Consider the following 20389-nt stretch of genomic DNA (forward strand, 5'->3'; position numbering starts at 1 on the left):
CCGGCGCCACTGAGCCCCCGGCAGACGACGAGGCGGTCGGGGGCGCGACGGGGCGGGCACGGCCCCGCGTGCCCGAAATAAGGAGCGGTGCGCGCCCCCGCGGGCCGCCGGGAAGGAAGCGGTTCGCCCCTCCCCCCGTTCCACCCCGCCCCCTCGGCCTCCTTGGGCTCCAACTCTTGCCTGATCAGAACTCCTGCCCCCTGGGCCCTCGGGGCCAGTTGGGAGCGCCGGGCACACACGCGCGGACTTGGGCTCAAGCCACTGAGGCGTCGGCCTGGCACCATCTCCTGGACAGCTCCCACGAGCTACGCGCGTCCCAGAAGCCGGAGTGGCTCTGCCGCAGGACACCAGACTAAGTCATGCCCTCGGGATGGCCGGCCTCCTGCGACTCAGGAGTCCCAGATTCCTCCCGAATGAATGCTCCAGTGCGCGAATGCTCCCAGCGCCGGTGTTCTCCTGGAAGGCCAGAGAGAATGGAGGGGCCTGTATGAAGGGACTGGCTGAGGGCGGCCTTTCCCGCCGGGGGAGGGGCGAGAACATTGGCAAATCCCCGATTAAAAAAAAATGATCAAAGACAGATGAGACGGTATGCTTCATTCATTAGTATCGCCCGGGAAACCTGGAGGGAGAGGCCATCATGGTGCTAAGCACCCCAAGTGAGAAAGGAGGCCGCTTGGGAGGTGGCACAAATGCTCCTCACAGGCAATAGTGTCTGATGCACGATCTTTTCCTGGATTTGAAGCATCCTGAGGGCAGGCCAAGTCTCCCAACATCCTGATCATGGGCCTGCCAGTTTGGAATTAATGGGGAGGGGGATACTCATTGATCTTGACTTCTGATCTAAGGGCCAAAGGTGACTGTTAAGTGAAGCCCCAGTACTTCTAGAAGAAATTATCCTTTTTTTTAAACCAGGAATATAGTTTGAAATACTTATTAAACTTTCTTTCCCCCATTTTGATCAAAGATGACTCCATCTGCCTACAAGAGCAGATTAACCAAAAGAGGTGCAGACAAAATGACTGATATGACAATATACTAAACAGAAAACTTGTACCCATCTGTTTGCCCGACAGGGAGGGAAGGGAAGGGAAGGTGGTAGGAAAATGGTAAGTGTTAAATTTGCAAATGGATAATTGTTGAAAAACTACCACAGCATGGAATTGGGAAAATAAAAGAAAATAGTTTTATAAAACAAAGAGCTGTAGAAAAAAACGAGGGGCATATTGGAGGGAGAGATAGCATCTCTTGCAGACCTGGGATTGCTAGAACAGACACATAACAAATGTAAGGGTTATCTATGGGGGAAGGTGGGGTAAAAAGGATGGAGATCATATCAGGCTGTTCCCCTTTGATTAAATAATCCATGCAATGAAGAAGCACAAGAAAGAGAAAGTAAACAGTAAAGTAAAGTTCTGGTTCATTTCTTCTTCAGGAGACATCAGATGTACCCCTGTATCTTTGGGTTTTGTCAAAGACCAAACTTTTTTCCAAGTACATTCAAGATACCTTCCCTTCTGATAAAAAATAGTTCAACACAAATTTTATCAGGTCAAAACTTATAATTTTGCAACCTCTTAGATCATAGAAATTACAGTCACACAGAGAGAACCTAGTTACATATAGAAACTTTGAGAACTATACCAGTTTTATATGTGGCATTATTAATTTACTTTTATTTCCCCCCATTTGGAAGATGCTGTTCCACAAACAAAAATATCTTCTATAATAATAAGGATTCTACTACAAAAATTAAAAATTAAAATTTTCCTAATCAACTTGAGTTTATCACCTACACATGTGAAAAATATTTTAGAATAGTATCTAACAGGTGATTTAGAAATCGCTTCTAACCTTTTTTACACATGTTTAAAAACATTAAAAGAAATCTTAACTGAAAATGGATTCCTCTTAAAAAAATTGAACAAAAATGAAGAAAGAAAAAAAAAGGATTTTAAAAATAGACTACAGGTCATTCTTCTTTAGATATGCTTATTTGACTAATATTCCTTTCTTCAAAACAGACCTTGAAATAGTTATGAAAGAGAATCATATCCTGATGTCACAAAATCTTTATCATATTTGCTTAAATATCCCTTGGCATTTTGAAAAGCTAAAGGTTCTTAATTCTTATAAGAACATGTAGCTGACAACAGATACCAAGGTTATACACTAGCCCAGTTGGTTATTAGAATTCAATAGTTGTAATCAAAATGGCATGAGTTTCTATTATTTTTTGGTACTGATCAGTTGACATGATTGCAGGGATTTACCACAAGGACCAAGGACATAAGAAAGGATAACTTTCCTGTTTTATTTAGATATCAGTTTCCAGGCAAGGCTATGTGGATGATCAAGTGCCTTGAGCCAGATTTTAAATCTGCCAGGTGACATATTTCCAAAGGTCATGTTTGGGAAACCAAGTCAGAGCTTACTAAAAAAACTTTCCCCAACCTTTCCCAATGAGCCTGTCTCTTGCACTATAGCCAACCTTCTTGGGTTGTCAGCCTCATAGGACATTAGTCCAACATAAAATTCCTTTATACCTGGACTCAGGCTCAGAAGACCAATTTGCAGTCTCATGAGGTCTTTAGAAGCACATTCCCATAATCAAGAGTGAATTCAGCTCTAAAGGATCAGGATATATCATTTGGTACCTATATTCTTACAGTGGTAACACAAAAAATTTTTTTAGATAATTTTATCAAAACTACAGACAAGGATTATGCTTAAAAAGAGAAAACAGGATTAAAAGAAGTTTTTCAAAAACCACTGTTACAAATCATGTTATCAGTCTGCCAATCAAAGGGGTGCATGGCACTACCTGTAGACTAAAAGAAAAAAAAAAGGAGTTAACAGTCCGCATGCTTCCTCAAAGAGCAGGAAACAAAAATCCTTCACACCCTTTTCATTTGACCAAGAGGTCTCCACTTCTGCTCTTTGAGGGGAAAAGACCACAAACATCATTTTATTATTCACCAGGGGTAGCGGTGGGACAATTTTGGACAACAGCCAGTCCTACTAACAGAAAGGAGAAGAGCAATGATAGCTATGATCCCAGTAATGGAAAAAAAGAGAGATCTAATCACACTCCCACATGAAATAGTACCTGGGTACTTTTTGTATTCTGTTATCCTCCCCTGTTAGATAAGTGCACCTTTCATTAGGTCCCTAGAGGTATCATCTTTATATAGAAGCCAACTTTGAGATTCTTTCCCACAGGAGGATCTAGGCAAGGATTATTGATATGGCCATTGGATATGGGTTCATATCCTACTTCTGCCCAGATGTGTCCTCAATAAAGGTCCCAATACATAACTTGGTTCCCTGTCTTGTCAGACCAGAATTTTTGGCAAGCCCCAACAGTAAAGGTAGACTGTTGATAAGGAAAAATGCTACATTGGGTGGGGCTAATCCCAAGAGGTCAACCCTCACAATATTTAGAGGCAGAGGAACTTCTCTGGGTTGGATAAGTTGCTAGAATCCAAGAGGAGGATAGACTTACATTGAATGAGTTTTCTTTTTACCTAGTAGTGGTAAGTGGTCTCCCTGGATGGACCCAAATGATATAATGACAGAGGGCTGGGTCAATGTTTCCTCCAGCTGTGCCTGAGGTCTAGTGTCTCCCTCAAGCTTCCATCCAGGGCATTAGTGGTTTCTGAGGTTTCAGTTCTTTGAGTACATGCTACTATCTCTGGGGAATGGCAAGGGTGCTGGAGAGGGAAAGGGGGAGGGAATAGGAGTTCCAGTGCAGGGACTGGTAGGAGAAATGAAGGGATCAGGGCCAGAGCCAAGTTAGGAAACTCAGTGAGCCATAACCTGCCATGTGGAGTCTGACCACTGGGGGGCATCTGGAACCCAGTTATTTGTTCTACTGTACCACCCAACACTTCTCTTCTTTGTGGGAACTGTGTTGGCTTGGAGTGGACCTGATGGGGACAGCTTTAGGGAAAGGGAGAAGCCTCTAGGCTTCTCTAGAAGGAGGTAGGAGACATTTGTCTGGATCCTGGATCTTTGTCTTCAGGACACCCCCCCCCCCCACTACACCACAGGACCTGGAAGGTAGGCTGCTAAGTAGGTACTCTTTTATCCTGACCTCTAACATAATAATGCAGATGTTCTCTGAGGAGTCTGGTCACTTTTATTGAATCAATGGAGCAAAACAATGCAAAAACACCATAAGCACAGGAGGTACAAAGAATACTCTCCAGGAGCTTCTGTGGTAATAGAGAGAATGTTTAGAGGGGAATGGATAGGGGGCAGGGGAGGGAGAAGCATAGGGATGGAGACTGGACCAGGAAGTAGATAGGCCGACTTCATCCAGGAGCAATGATGAGGTCCTGGGGTGGGGAGAAAGGACTCACAAAGGGACAAAGTCATTGTCCGGGAGATGATAGGAGAGGTAGGAGTGATTCCAGGCCTAGGTTTTTTAATAGTAGTGGTTTGGGAGAGTCACCAATCAGAAAGTAAGACCCCAAGGTGATTGTTGATGAGATGGCTGGTGAGTGGGGAGTGACTCAAAGTTTCTAGGCCCTTACCCAGCCCTTACTCCAGATTTGAAGGAATAAGGTTTTAAGTAGAGGAAGAAGGCAATCCTTTATTAAGTACTTACTGTGTGCCAAAAACTTTATAATGCCATTTTATCTTCCCAATAACCTGGGAAGCAGGGACCATTAGGATCCCCATTTCACAGATGAGGAGTGGTAGACAAACATGTGAAGTGGCATACCCAGGGTCACTCAACAAATAAGTGGCAAAGGCTGGATTTGAACTCAGGTTTTCCTGACTCCAGGCCCAGTCCTCTATCCACTGGACCACATAGCTGCCTCAGCATTGAGTTGGTACTGGGGATCAAAAACAAAAGAAGTAAAAATCAGTTTTTCCCTCAAGGAACTTACGTTCTGCTGAGGGAAATAAATATGCTTAGAAAAATATGTTCATTGTGTTCACAAAGAATGCCACATGGGAATCAGAGGATCTGGGTTCAAATGGCAATCACTTCTACCTGTTTTGGGATAATGAGATGTTGGATGTCTTTTCATTTCTCTTGGTTGCTTAAGTCTCCTTAGTTGGAAAATAAAGGGGTTTGACTTGATGACCTCCAAATAACCTGAGTGCTCACCTCAACTATAAGATGAATACCCCAAGGATTATTATTGCCATTGGACAGATGAAGAAACTAAGGCCCAATGACTTTCCTGTGGTCAAGCAGATAATAAGAGAGACAAGATTCCAGCTTCAGTCTCCTAGCTACCCTTAGAAGATCAGCCTAACATAGTCTGAATCTAGAGGAGAAGGGCTTCTTAGGTCTCTCAGGTTGACAGGACAGGGCCTGGACCAAGGCCACACTAGCAAACCAAGGTTCTAGCTTTATCTTCTCCAATCCAATCTTGTGTGCACTGGTATGGAGAAGCAGCTACTTCTAAGAGGAAATGCTTTCTTCCTCTTCTCTCCCCCAATTCCAAGGCCAGGATGGATGTAAGCCCTTGTTTTTCTACCTCCTCCCATCCCAACTCCTCGAGGCCACATGACTTCAGAGGAGAAGTCAAACTGATTTTTTGAGTGAAGGGAAATCATAGAGAGAAACCACCCAAAGCATTTCTTTTGTCATGCCACTCCCCAGCTAAAGAATCTATGAAGAGTTTCTATTGGCTGCAGGATACAGGCAAAATTCTTCATTGTGGCATGGCATTCAAGACCCTTCACAGACAATCTAGCCCCTAACTGATGGTGGCCCAGGTGCTGGGGGTCATGGAGTGAAAGAATCAAAGTCTAGAGCTGGAAGGACCTTTAGGTTGGGGAACATTGTCCTGGGCTTCTCCTCCCATGGACACAGGAGGAAGGGGAGGGGTCCTTGAGCAGGGCTCCTGGGCCTGGGGGATGATTTGTCATCCCACCAACCTGTCTACCACTTGCTTAGCTTTGCCCCCTCTGACAGTAAGATATCCAATCATGACTGCCTGATCTTCAAACTCCAAGATGGGACTCCCACAGGCCCATTATTCCTCCTCCTCCTCCTCCCCATGTCTCTTCCTTATCCTTCACCCAGAGGGAGTTGGTGGTTTCCGACTCTCATTGACCTATAGGGACACTTCCTGCCTTGATATGGGTCTGTTTAAAATTCCCACAACCTCAAGATAGTTGACTACTGAGGGCAGGGGCAAGAAGAGCTGCAAGAGGCTGACAGTATGGCTCCCTGGGAGGCCATCAGGCCCAGACACAGCTCCCTGGGTCTCAACCTGCTCTTAGCTTTGTTACACCTGAGCCCTGGGGACATCAGGGAACACTCAACCCCTCTGCCACCTGGCTGCCTGACAGTAAGTAAGGCTGATTCTTATCTGCTCAGGACCCTGTCCCCCTGGGTCATCCAGGGACGGCAAACATGAAGGGGTGGACCAAGGGACCCTCAGAGCACACATGTATGTATGTATGTGTGTATGTATGTATGAATCTGTCTTGTAGCAGATTTGTAGGAAGCAGGGACCCTGGGGATAGACCTTGTTTGCTGGGGGAGGGTCAAGGAATGGGGTTCCTGCCTTAGAAGGAGTTCATGATGCCATCATTGACATAGCACTTTCAGCTGTCTAAACAGGTTTATTAAGCATTACTTCATTCAATTCTCACAACTTGAACCACAGGAATAATTGACCCCATTTTACAGATTAGTAAACTGAGGTTCAGAGAGTATCAATGACGTGCTCAGAGTCACAGTGCATATCAGAGGTGGAATGTGAAGTGATTCCAGGTAGTGCTTTGAGAATTAGGTGGCCCTGCTTCTCATATGTCCCTCTACCTGGTCTCAGGGAGCTCCTACAGCACAACTGTACCCCCTTCTCCATTCTTTCTCCTTTCCCCCTTCATTTCAGCACTTGTTCACATTTGTAAACATCTCTTGCATCAAGCCTTTATTATTACCGAGAGAGCAGAGAGAATTTACAGAGGACTTTGGGGTTACTGAAGCACTTCCAGTATTTCATTCAGTTCCCATGGTCCTGTGTGAGGCACTAGGGGAGTAGAGGAAAAAATCTGAAGTCTTCTTCCTGCCCTTAAGGAGTTTATGATCTTGCTGGTGAGCCCAGACATACACACAAAATGACTGGACCAATATAGTGCCCAACATCCAGTGTGGAATGATCGGAGTCCTCAAAGAGAGCATCTGCTCTGAGCTGAGCTTTGAAGGTTATGTGGAACTTGGGGCATAGAAAAAGGGTCAAAGTAGGGTTGGCCTAGGTAAGGAAATAGTTGGGAAAGAGCTTGATGGATTCCGGGAGACCCCATTAGCAAAAGCAGAGCATGGATATCAGTGAAGAGGGAGAGGTATCCCTAGGGTCACCCTATGGTGAACCTTGAATGCCAAGCTGAGAATTTGACAGATGAGGCTTTACGCATCATCCTAGAGTAAAGAGTCCCCTGGCTTTGTCAAAGCTATGTCAAACAAGCCTAAGCTCAGGAAGTGTCCTCCTAAGCTGGAAGGACACCTCCCCACCAGTTTGGTTGGAGGAGGCAGCTTTCTTTGTTTTTGACCCCAGCAACTCTCTCAGACCATCTCCTGAGCTGGAGCATGGTTGTGGTTGGCATCATTGGTGGTACTATAGCCTATATCAGTGGAACTGCACATCCTTGGAGTATTGAGGAAACCTGAGAACAACACCACCATGGCATCTGGGCTACTCTCAATGATGATTTGTGCTTCCACTGCCCATTTTCTTCTGTCTATGACAGCTGCCTATTCTCCCCTCTGTTCATGCAAGGCCATGTCCAGTCACCAACCTGGGGGAGTCAGCACAAATGGTGGGGCAGAAAAACAGGGCTCAGCAGCTCACCTCAAACTTCTGAGAGGTCGTCAACCCTGAGAGTAGCCAATGGAGAGCACGGAGGAAGGTTCTTGGGCAGTGACATCTAGAGAAACAATGATGAGAGCTCCTTTTTTTCACTCCAGCCAAATTTTCAAGCCCCTTAATAAGGCACCAAGGAACACTTCAGCTCCTTTTCTTCTGAAACTCAGAAGCTCAGATTCCTTCTCCCAATGCCCTTTCTAGGTGACCTTCCCAGGCTTTGGAGATGGCTTCACCAGGCCTGAACAACGTAGCAACAGTAATGACAGTAACAAAAAGGATACTTCATACTGTAGCTCTTGTGAGGTAGAAAATACAGTATCATTTTACAGATGAGGAAACTGACTCAACAAGATGCCCTACCATGCTTAGGGTTGCACAGCTAGGGAGTGGCCCAACCAGTGCACATCCAGCCTTTGGACACCAAATTCAAGGCCCTTTCCATTGTTCTAGACTGTTGGCTGCCCTGTGCTCATCCACCATCCCCTTTAAGACAAACTGAGGCTATGCCAGGGAGCAAGGGGAGCCAGGGTCAGCACTGAAACAGTTTGGAAAAGCCCCCTCCCGGCTGCTCCCCAGCCCCTTCCCTGGTTCTGTCCCCTCAGATCTTCTGGCCTTCTTCTCTTCCAGGGCCTGCTGAAGGTGTCCTGCCAAGGCCTGGGCCTTCATACATTCCCAGCAGCATTGCCTTTGACCATAGAACATCTTGACCTCTCTCACAACCACTTGCAAGTCCTACAGGACAATGCCACAGACGACCGGCCAAATCTGCGTCACCTGAACCTCCGGGGGAACCAACTAGAGGGGTTCTCCCTGGGGTCCCTGCTGCCCCTCCGCTGGCTCCAGGCTCTCATTCTGGCAGGCAATTCCTTGAATCAGGATTACGTGTCCAATAGCCAGGCACTGTGGCCTCTGGGCCACTTGAGGCTCTTGGACCTTTCCTCCAACTGCCTGGACAGTGACATGGCCACCTTCTATGTGACCAATCACAGCTCCTTGTGGAGCCTGAATCTCTCCAACAACCACATCACCCACCTGGCCCAGGGGACCTTTCTGGGCTCCCCCAACCTGTTGGATATTGACCTTAGTGCCAACTACATCCTGCAAATAGAAGCTGGGACTTTTGAAGGTTTGTTGCAGCTGCGGGAGCTCTCCCTGGCCAGAAATTCCCTGCACTGCATTTCTGATTTTAACCTCAGGTCCCTGTGGCGACTCAACCTGAGCTCTAATGGCTTGCAGTTCTTTGCAACCAAGCAGGGAAATTGGGGCCCCCAGCTCCAGGTGCTGGACCTGAGCCACAACCAGCTGAGGGCCATGCCAGCGCTTTCAGCTCTGCACCACCTCCTATATCTCAACCTCTCAGACAATCATCTGGCTTCCCTGGAGTCCCATGTCCTGTCCCCATCTCAGGACACAGGCCCTTGGTACCAAGAGGTGATCAGGCCAAAGCTAACCCAGAGTGGCTATAAAGCAGCAACCAATTTGCCTGAGCTCACTGAGCTTGACCTCAGTAGGAACCAACTGGACATTCTTCCAATGGACTTCCTTAGCCAGTTCTCTGCCCTCCAGAGACTCAGCATGGCTTGGAACTGTCTCCAGAATATATCAGCTCACTGGCCTGAGTCTGGGCTGCTTTTTCTGCCCCTGAGGTATCTGGATCTCCAGGGGAATCAGATTCAGACTTTTCCAAGCTGGGTCTTTGAAATTCTGCCCAGGCTTGAAGTCTTGAATTTGGGGGACAATGAGCTACAGCTATGCCAGAGGCCAGAGGCTGGGCAAACTGAGCCTTCCAAAGGTGCCCATCAACCTTTCAGCTCTGCCTCCCACCTGAAGCACCTGAACCTGAGTAGAAACAGGATGAGGGGACTGTGTTCCACCCGGTTTTCCCCTGCAGCCTTGTTCTCTCTAGATCTCTCGGGCAATGCAGGGCTAGCCCTGGTCCCCAGTGACCTTCAGGGCCTGCAACAGTCCTTGCAGGAACTTTTCCTCCAAGGAAATGGCATGGAAAGCACTCACTGGTGGTTTCCCTGCCTTCAGGAACTGCGAGTCTTGGACCTCTCGGGCAATAGGCTGGCTAACCTACCCTGGACTCTTAACTGTTCCTCACATCTGCATAGCTTGGACCTGCGCAAAAATCTTCTCCAGGCCTTGGACCCAGAGGTCCTGGGTGGCTTGAGTGGCCACCTCCGATCTCTATTCATTGCAGGCAATCCCTTTCACTGCTGCACCCTGGGTTGGCTGGCTTATTTGTCCAGTGCCAATGTGAGTGTGTCAGACTTGGAAGAAGCATGGTGTGTGTACCCAGACAGTGGGGGGGACTCTTGGGCTCACCTGGCCGAGGACCACAGTCACCTTTGTACTTGGCAGTGGCAGGGAACTCAGACTAGGTGGGTGCTGCTGGCTGTCATTGGCCTCTTCCTAATCTGCTGCGGGGTGACCACCCTGCTGCAGAACAGTCCAATGTTACCCTGGGCCCTGCAGCTTAAGGAGAATTGGGCTTGTCCAAAGCCAGAGTCAGAGGACAACCAGAAGACCATGGATAGGGAGGGCATGGGTGGGCCTCCCCTGGAGAGAAGGGACCCAGACCATAAATAGAGACAGGCAGGAAGTGCCCCAGTGAAGACCAATACAGGCTGCTTCCTGTCCATATTTAATCTCTGACAGCTGTCTTGTGGTCTTGGAAGGCCTCAAAGGTCAAATTTAGATATTCTTCTTTAGCTTGTGTGTATCCTGTGATCCCCTAATATGTATACTTCTGGAAGGGATCAGAGATCCTCTAGAGGCCAAGTCCAACAAAATCTATCAGATCAGAAGCCCTCTGACCTCTAGACTAAGTCAGAAACTCAAACTTGGTCATTCCTTCCTTCTAATGCTACTTGGTTCTTGGGACCCTTACCACAGAAACCCAGCTCTGGGTTTACACATACAAATCAAATTCAGTCTTGGAGGAAAGTAGGGTTCTCCCCCCCCCATCATCAGAAGACAGCTCATTTTAGACCTCTGCACAAGCCACACATTCAAAAAGCTCCTTGGTTTCCAAGTAAGTGTTCAGACTAGCAACACGTTGAACACAAGACAACTTTTATTTCACCTTCCAGAAAATGCAGAAACAAGGCCTCACCCTGCCTATAAAGACCTCTCCAGTCTCACGTTATACAGATCTGCCTCCTAAGAGGAAAGCTGATTCTACCCCTTTCCCAACCCTTCCCACCTCAGAAAGCAGAAGATAATGGAAGTCACTTCATCTGCCAGTGAGCCCCACTTCCCTGAGGAACATGCCATTGACCTTGAGACTTGGACTACTGTAAGGTTGAGGTCACCCACTCCCCACCACCAAGGGGCTTGACTTGGTTTTCCCAAAGGACCAACACAATCTGCATAGCTCACAGTAGGAGAGGAGGTGGTCCTGGAAGAGTTTGTTTCTTTCTCTCCATCAGACCTTTGCCCCTCACTGTTCTTTTAGCTTCCGAACTACTGTGATTAGTCTAGATTGTCTCTTGGTTCATTCAGTGAGTGAATGAGTCAATAAGCATTTCCTCAGGGTCACTTAGTCACCTGTGCATCAGGGTACCAGGGAAGGCCAAAGCCAGTCTTTGCCCTCAAGGGGCTCCCAGGCTAATGGGAAAGGCATGCTTTAGAAGGGCTCATTAAGAACTAATTCTCAGAGAGTTAAAAGGCTCCTTAGAAAAAATTTTAGCTGAGATCTGAAGGAGGGAGAGAATTTAGGCCAGCCTGCAGAAAGGCCCACAGACTCACAGTGGGGGGTGGGGCTAAGGAGCAGCCAAGAGACCAGGGCCATTGACTCCAAGAATATAGTGAGGATGACTAAGGACTAAGAAGACTGGAAAGGAAGGAGGCACATTAGAAAGGGCTTTGAAAGCCAAAGATGATTTTATTTGATACTGGTGACGATAAGAAGTCACTGGAGTTTATTGAAAGGGGGGGGGTGTCATGACATGGTTACATCTGCATTTCAGTAAGATTAATTTAATAGCTAAGTAGTGAATAGACTGTATTAGGGAAAGATTTCAGATAAGGAGTCCAGGCATGAGGTGAGGGAGCATATATGAGAGATGTTACTAAGGTAAAATTAATAGGCTTTGGCAAAAGATTGGATATGACAGATGAGAGAGAAGGACCTGAGGATGCTCCCTAAGTTATGTGCCTGAGTGACCAGGTGGGTGGTATTACCCTCATCAGGGCACTGGTGGCACAGTGGATAGAGCATTGGCCTTGGAGTCAGAAGGAAGTTGAATCTGGCCTCAGACACTTGACATGTAACACTAACAAGCTGGGCAGGTCACTTAATCCAGATTGCCTCATATCCAGGGCCATCTCCAGTCACCCTGATTCCTATCTGGCCACTGGACCCAGATGGCTCTGGAGGAGAAAGTGAGGCTGGTGATTTAGCACAGCCCCACCCCCACCCCCACCTCACTCCAATCCAATTCATATGCTTGTCATGGCACCACCTTCCTGATATCATGACCCCTTTTTGAGAATGTAAGACAAACATCATTACCCTCATCAGTAACAGGGAAGTTGGGAAGAGGGTGAGAGTTTGGAAGAAAAAGATAATGAGAAGTTTGGGAAGTGATAAGTTTAAGATGTCTGTGGGCTAGCCAGTTAGAGATGGCTAATAGGTAGCTGGAGCTGAGAGACTTGATGTCAAGAAAGAGGTGAGGCCTGGATAAGTTGCTCCCCAAATCACCCCCCAATCTGACCTCTAAGAGGCTAGAGTTATCCAGGACTTCCTCTTATTCACTGTGGCAGTCTTAGTCTGATCCTTGAATCCAATGTTCTTCAGGGGTCCTTCTCTTCAGCAGTTTCATTGAGCAGCAACTCTTTTGAGTGAAGTGGCTTCTCTTGCCCTTCTGGGTCTCAGCTGCCAGCCCTGGCATAGAGAAGCTTCTGAGGAGAGATAGCAGAACCCAGTCCCTAAATGGGTACTGAGTCCCACACTGACCTGGGGAGGAGCCAAGGGGGCTCTCCATGGTACTGTACCATGCCCTGTTTGAGGCAATGAATGAAGGTCAATGAATGAAACAGTCCCTACAGCCAAGGAGCTCATGCACACATGCACACACACACACATACACATGTGTAAATGTATATGGAGAAGGTGGTACATACATTCAAAATGTCTACAATTGCATCCATGTCGGTACTTCTTCCATAGATGCAAAGAAGCTGGGCTGGGACCAGGTGGGGAAAGTTTTAAAAGCTAAAGAAAGGTGACTTTTCGGGATGTGGAGAAGGGCCTGGGTATCTCAGAAGGAATCAGGCAAACCCATATCTGCTCCCCTAGCAGAAATGGTGTGAACACTGACCAGACTGGCTACAGAATCCAGGAGAGTTAGGGAAGGGCGAAAAGGACAGCCAGAGTTGGCACTAACTGCAAATGGTGGTGCCCCTTTTACCTGGACAACTGCACTCTGACTGCACAGTGAAGATGTTTGCAAGGAATTCTCCCAACTTGAGAGGGCCTCTGAAACCTTGAGTCCAAGCTGTGTAAGTCCCCCACAAGAGAAAGTGGCCCCCACTCTCAGAGCCAGATGCTGCAACTCTACCTCATGTCTCCAAGCAATGCCAAACAAAAAGGAGTCATGAGCTTGCTCAGTTGTCTCCAACTATCTCCCTGACTTTGTCCATACTTCTTTCTGTCTCTCTGTCTCTTCATTTCTGGCCTCTTGAGGGTACTTTTGGTCCCTTATCATAGAATCACAGAACATTTGGGGGGTCAGAATCTCAGAGTCTAACTGGTACCTGACCCATAACCCCTTCTCCCTTCTCCCCTCCTCCCCCCGACATTCTGAATAAGGGGGAAAACCTTCAGTTATATCTCAAATCTTACTTCTTCACAGAGATTTCAGGTAAGATAAGCCTGCAAGTGGAACCCAGAGCTGATTCAGAGTCAGAAAATTCACACCAAGGGGTAGTCCATGGCGGGCAACATTTGCTTTTAATTCCAGAGAGTCTACACTGGGGCAGCTCTCCAGAAGACTGGATGTTGCAAAGAATCCCATGTAGATTCAGTGTCAGGAAAAAGTTGCCTAAAAACAAGAGTCATTCCAAAGTGGAATAGGCTGCCGATGGTGGGGGTGGGGGTGAGAGGGAGGAAGAGAATGGGGGGGGGAGGGTCTTCCAGCAGAGATTGGATGCCCATTTGTTGGGTATTATTGGGTAAAGGGGATTCCTATTTGGATAGGAATTGGACAAGATATGGCCACTGAGGCTCTGCCAGATTAGAGATTTGTGACGGTTCATTCTCTTTTTAAAGACCTCTAGTAATAGCAAATCATCTGACTGAAGTGTGGACAAAACCTGCTTTTTTTTTTATAGTGGTTGGGGGAGGTGTCCACTGAAAACAGCAATCCCTCAAGTTTCCGTGTGTGTGTGTGTGTGTGTGTGTGTGTGTGTGTGTGTGTGTGAATCTATAAAGTGTTTAACATGGGCACCCTGGCATCTACCTCCTTGGTAGCTCAAACTGGTTACCTCCACAAATCCATGGCTATCTCTTTCACTTCTGATTCCAGGCACACGAAACCTTCAAGACCCAGTAAGGCCTGACAACTACTACTCTTTTTCAAGGATCATTTCCTCTTACTGAACTCTAGGTTCCTCAGAGGACAAATCTCTGCTCTAGATAGAGCGCCATACCAGGGTTAGTTGGCCATTCCCTCCCTTTCCAGGCACTTTTGTCCTGGATGTCTATAAATTTCCTTTCCTCCTCTTCCATTTTATCTCTTAGGTTGAATGTTAAGCAATTAGTGGCAGCCTTCAGGGAGACTCTGGTCTTGGGGGCATGAAGTAGCCTAGAAGGAAGGATCTGGACCAGCCTTTCCTTATCATGAGCATGTCCTTCCTCACCTACCTTGGAGTCCCAGTCCTTCCTACAGCTAGGGTTTTAAGCAGTGACCCTAATACCCATCATGGAGATGAGATGCTGAAGAGGGGAAAGACTGCCAGCTTGGCAGTCAGGAACCCTGAGTGTGTGCCACTCTAACTGGGTAAGACCTCGGGCAGGTGACTTTCCTTTTCTTCTGTGGCTCACTTTCCTCATCTATAAAATGAGAAATTGGATCAAGTAATCTTAAGGTTCCTTCCTGCTTGGACATTGTCTCTCCTGACTGCTCTCCTAGATATATCTCTCCTACAGTTCATCCTTTAAAAGTTCAGCAGACAGGGGTGGCTAAGTGGCGCAGTGGATAAAGCACCGGCCCTAGAGTCAGGAGTACCTGGGTTCAAATCCGCCTCAGACACTTAATAATTACCTAGCTGTGTGGCCTTAGGCAAGCCACTTAACCCCATTTGCCTTGCAAAAACCTAAAAAAAAAAGTTCAGCAGATGAAGCTGCTTTATGGCTAGATCTCTCCTGTGATCCACAACCTGCCATGATTCTCTAGTGGCCATCAAGTCCACATTGAACATTTTTGCCAGGCATTCCCCACCCTCTGCTAGGACACTCCTCCAAATACTCTGCTCCAGCTAAACTGGACCTCATCGGGCACTTCCTCACCTCGCAGCTCGGTTTCCTAGGCCTGCAATGGCTTTTCTTCTCCTTGCCTGGTGAACTCTCCCATCCTTGAGGGCCCAGCTTTAGCTCCTCCAGGGAAACTTCCCCTCTGCCACCCCCAGCACTTGGGTCACGCTTCTCTGGTGCACTCATTATCCTGTGATATTGTGCATGGGAATATGATTTCTGGCTGTCTTAGCTCCTCTGTGGGTGCTTAGGACAGGACCTGGTACTAGCCCTTTAGTGTCCAGCCCACAGCATTCCAAACAGTAATAAGTGTTTGTGGGATTGTATTGCATGAACAGAATCTCAAAAGCCCCAGCCCCCATCCCAGCTCCCAGAGATATTTGAGGCACTGAGGGAGCTTGTTCCTCTGCCTCCTTTTATGAGACAAGGCTGACAGCAGCTTCTGGAGTTTGGGGCTCTCTTTCCTGCACTAATTGGTAGAGTGCCACTGGGGGCTGGCTGAGAGACAATTTTCTGAAAAGCAGGCATCTCTAGCCTGTCAGCTCCTGCCTCCCACAGCCTGTTCTGTCTCTGCTCCAGGTCTCCCAGGGGTGGGTTGCAGACATTGGTGGGGGGAGTTCTACAATATTTGGAGTCATAATGAAGCACCTCATAGACTCTTTCTCTTCCTACACAGTGTAAGCCACTTTCCACCCCCTTCTTAGAGTGTCTGTGTACCTAGAATCAATTCTCAGCTAGCAGATGCTGCTTTGGTCCAGTGGACAGACACACAACAGAGTCCTGGGATGAGATCCTTGCTCTGTTCTGTAGTAGTAATTGGGTGACCTTGGGCAAAGTGCTTAAACCTTCTGGGCCTCGGTTTTTCCATCTATAAAATGGAGTTGATGTGATTTGTACCCACTAGCTCACAGAGAGGTTATGAACAAAGTGCCAGAAGTCGAGAAACTGCCTTGTAATGGTAGCAAAGGCCCTTGGGGTCTAGTTCACTGCCATATTCTGCCCTGGGTGATCTTGGGAAGTTTGCTTCTCTCCTTGGGCCTCAGTGGCTTTCTCCACTACATGAAGGGGTTGGACTAAATGGCTTCAGAGATTCCTTCTAGCTGTAGTGCTCTCCTCCTGTGATCCTGATCGCACATTTAGGGAGACCTGCTGGGAAATCTCCCTAAGAGCATTTTGATCAAAGAGCATTTTTATAATCTCCCTCTCAATAGCCAGATGTCTCTGGAAAAATTCCTACTTCCAAGCTCCAGCATCCTCCGGCTGATACCTTTTTGGCCCTTTGTGCCTCGGGGTCACAATGCAAGCAGGAGTGTTTGCTCATCTTGGCTCTGCTCCAGCCCTCACTGTGAGATTGGCAGAATGAATGGTATTTAGAAGACCTGGGTTAAAATCCTACCTCAGATACTGACTAACTACTGAATGACTGAGCAAGGGAGTTAATCTCTGGGTGGGGGGTTGCCTCAGTTTTCTCCTCTGGAAAATAAAGGGTTGGATTTGCTGTTCTCTAAGGTCCCATCTTGTCTCTGATCCTCTGATCCCATGGGCTGGATGCCTCTGGACCACAGCATTGCCATCCTACCCATTTGTGCATCCTGGTGCTGCTCAACCCAGCAGCTGCCCATGTTGGAGCTGGTTCTTTCTTCATCTTCACAGCAAGTGTACAATCATTAATTAAACACTGGTCAGGCACTCTGCTGAGAGCAGAGGACACAAAGAAAGGCAAAAAACATGGTCCTCCCCTCAATTGGGAGAACACAGAGAACTAAGCACATACAAGGTACGTACTGGGTGAATGGAGGCAATTTCAGAAAGAAGGCATGAGGGGTGGTGGGGAGGAAGGGGGTGGCACCAAGTGGGACTTGAACTGAGAGTCTTGAAGGAAGTCACAAGGCTGAGGTGACCAGGGAGAGCGTATGAGGAATGAGAGACAGCTCACAGGTAGGAAACAAAGAGTTGTGTTAGAGGACTAGGAAGAAGGGCAGTGTCACTGGATCATAGAGTGGAAGTAAGGTGCTAGAAGACTAGAAATGTAGGCAGGGGTGAGGTTTTAAAAGCCAGAGAATTTTCTATTTGATCATAGGGGAGAGGGAACCACTGCGGTTAATTAAAGGAGTAGCATGGTCTGACCTGTGCTTTAGAAAAATCTCGTTGACAACTGAGAGGAGGGTGACTTGGAATGAGGAGAAACTTCAGGCAGGCACAGCCACACCCAGGGCCTGCACTGGGGAGGGGGTGGGCACAGGAGAGAAGGGGGCATTGATAAGAGATGGTCTGAGAAGGAAACGAGGGCCAGGCACATGGTGTTTATTCCCTTCCTCCAACAACTCACTGAATGCCCTGTCTCAAATCTCTTCATCTTCCGTCTATCCGACATGTTTCTGCAAAAGGGATTTTCCTTAGGCATAGATCTGACTATAAGAAAAGACTGACTTGCAGCTAACAAGCATCTGAGTCAGGATGCAAACCCAGGTCTTCTTGACTTGAATGCAGCACTCTAACCACTGGTCCACCTTGTGATCCGTGTGATTCCCTATACAACCAACCCCAGTGACTCCCTCTTTGCATGTAGGACAAAATGGAAACTCCTCTGTTTAGCTGTCAAAACCTTGTTCCCAACCTGCCATGCCAGCCTCCCCTCCTGTACTCTATGGGCCTGTGCTCTCTGGTCTGCACACAGCTTCCATCTCCCAGCTTTAGAACTTGGCAGTGACTGTGCACCCCCCTTCCCTCCCCCTCCTAGAATCCCTTTCTTCCTTAAGATGCAATTTAAGATGCTTCCTCAGAAAGCCCCCGGCTGCCCATGCCTTCCTTTCCTCCCAGACTGCCTCTCAATCCAACTACTTGTTGGGTTTGTTTTGCCTTATGGGGTATTCTCTGAGGGAGCAATGACTAGTGTTGAGTCTAGTGTCAGGAAGACCTGAGTTCAAATGCAGCGTTCGATCTGTTCTCCCTGGATGCCTCCCAGCTTCATAATCCTTATCTGTAAAATGCACCCTCATTGCCCAGGGTTGTTGTGAGGATCAAACAAGACCATATTTGCAAAACACGTTGCAAACCTTAAAGGGCTATCAAAATGAGATGATGATGATGATGAAGATGAGGAGAATGATGATGATGAGGAGGAGGAAGAGGAGGAGAGGAGGAGGAAAGGGGAAGGGCACAAGCAGCTCTTAGATGCTAACTAGCGATTGCAATAGACAGTGATTCTCTGGAGATGTAGAGACCCCTGGTCCTCCCTCATTCCAAAGGGAGCTCTTGGTGGGTAGGAATTTTTTCACTATGCTTATATCCTCTGTTCCTCGCACAGGGTGTGGCACACAGGAAGTACTTAATAAATGATTGGATAAATTGTATTTGTAGCTTATGCACCAACTAGGCTATTAGGGTCCACCAGGGAAGAGACTGTGTCTTAGGGGTGTGCTATAGCGGCTAGAGGGCTGGGCCTGGAGTCAGGAAGTTGCTGTTGTTCGGTCATGTCCAATTTCTCTGTGACCTCCATGAGAGCTTTCCTTGGCAGAGATCCTGGAGTAGTTGGCCATTTCCTTCTCCAGCTCATTTGACAGATGAGCAACTGAGGCAACAGGGTGAAGTGACTTCCCCAGGGTCATCCAGCTAGCAAATACATGTCTAAGGCCAGATTTGAATTCAGGAAGATGAGCCTTCCTAACTTTAGGCCCAGCACTCTAGTCACTGCAGTACCATCTAGCTGGATGGTTGTGGGCAAGTCATTTTACCTTCTCTCAGTTTCCTCATTTGTAAAAGGGTAGCAGCACCTACCTCCCATGGTTGTGAGGATCTCAAAATGGAATGTTTTAGCCACTTTGCAAATGTTACCATAGAAATATTCATTATGGGGGTGGCTAGGTGGTGCAGTGGAAAGAGCATGGGCCCTGGAGTCAGGAGTACCTGAGTTCAAATCCAGCCTCAGACACTTAATAATTACCTAGCTGTGTGGCCTTGGGCAAGCCACTTAACCCCATTTGCCTTGCAAAAAAAAAAACCTAAAAAAAAAAGAAATATTCATTATGATGATGATGATGATGATTAACAAAATATTCTCTCCTGCCTCAAATATGCTGCTTAGGCAGGGATTGCTACAGCAGGGTAGGAATGATAGTGAAGACTGAATAAACCCTTTGTTCAGACATGATGGGTCTGTGGGTAAGGATGACTCCTGGAGAGCATAGGCTTGACTTGGCAGGAGAACACATGACCTTCCTGTTGACTGGCAGGATTGTGGGATCACTCTTTGCCCTGGTCCCCTAGTTCACATTTGCCAGAAGGCAGAGAAACTAGATCCGAAAGAGAGGCTCTGCCCTGGGTCCTCTTCACTTCTCCCTCTGTACTGTTTCATTTTGTGATCTCATCAGTTCCCATGGAATCAGATATCATCAAGGCAAATTCTCCAGCTCTAACCTCTTTCCTGATCCCAATTTCACATGTTCAATTGCCTCTTGGACATCTCAAAGTCAGTGTCCCCAACTGATCTAAAACTGAACTTTTCATCTTCCCCTACTTGAGATCTTCATTGGTTTCTGCAGTTTTCAGAGCTCGATTTCCTTTCGGTGAGCTTTTCCATGTACATTGTCATAGTTCTTGTGTATCTCGTGTTCTGGCTGCACCCTCCTTTCTGGATTTCCTTCTGGATCTGCTTCTCCTCTTGCCTCTCTGACAATTCCTTTACACTGGATCCCACACTACCTGATTGTCAGTGTTTCTCAGGTCCTCTTCTTGCCTGCTTCTTTTCTCTCTCTGTGCCAACAGTTCTTAACCTGGAGTTCATATAATTGGATTTCAATACATGTCATCAGGTTCCTTTATAATCCAGTGGATTTTTCTTTATTCAGTTAAAACCATGATTTTGAGAAAGGGTCCATAACCTTCAGCCAAGGGCAGAAAGGCTTCATGAAGCACGCAAGCTGGTATAACCTTTCTCTACACTACCTTTCTGGGTAACTTCTTTGACTCCCAGTGGGTTTAACCATGATAAATACACAGATGATTCACAGTTCTATATACCAATCCCCAGAATACCTCCTGAACTTCAATTCTGGGTCACCTGTTGCCTATGGAA

General features: G+C 47.3%; 1 protein-coding gene across 1 annotated transcript; it reads left to right on the forward strand.

Annotated features, from left to right (window-relative positions):
* The first annotated feature begins 6157 nt into the window (after positions 1-6157).
* On the forward strand, positions 6158-13916 carry LOC141500997 (transforming growth factor beta activator LRRC32-like). The gene is made up of 2 exons (XM_074204623.1): positions 6158-6314; positions 8463-13916. The coding sequence occupies exons 1-2, from the start codon at positions 6186-6188 to the stop codon at positions 10425-10427; spliced, it is 2094 nt and encodes a 697-aa protein (XP_074060724.1). The 5' UTR covers positions 6158-6185; the 3' UTR covers positions 10428-13916.
* The last annotated feature ends 6473 nt before the right edge of the window (positions 13917-20389 follow it).

This window comes from Macrotis lagotis, chromosome X, assembly GCF_037893015.1.
Source record: "Macrotis lagotis isolate mMagLag1 chromosome X, bilby.v1.9.chrom.fasta, whole genome shotgun sequence".
In the NCBI taxonomy this organism is placed as follows: Eukaryota; Metazoa; Chordata; class Mammalia; order Peramelemorphia; family Peramelidae; genus Macrotis; species Macrotis lagotis.

Coding starts and splice junctions, on each gene's coding strand:
- LOC141500997 (XM_074204623.1), top strand. CDS start 6,186: ATGGCTCCCTGGGAGGCCATCAGGCCCAGACACAGCTCCCTGGGTCTC. Junction 6,315..8,462: donor TGCCACCTGGCTGCCTGACA/GTAAGTAAGGCT, acceptor CTTCTCTTCCAG/GGCCTGCTGAAGGTGTCCTG.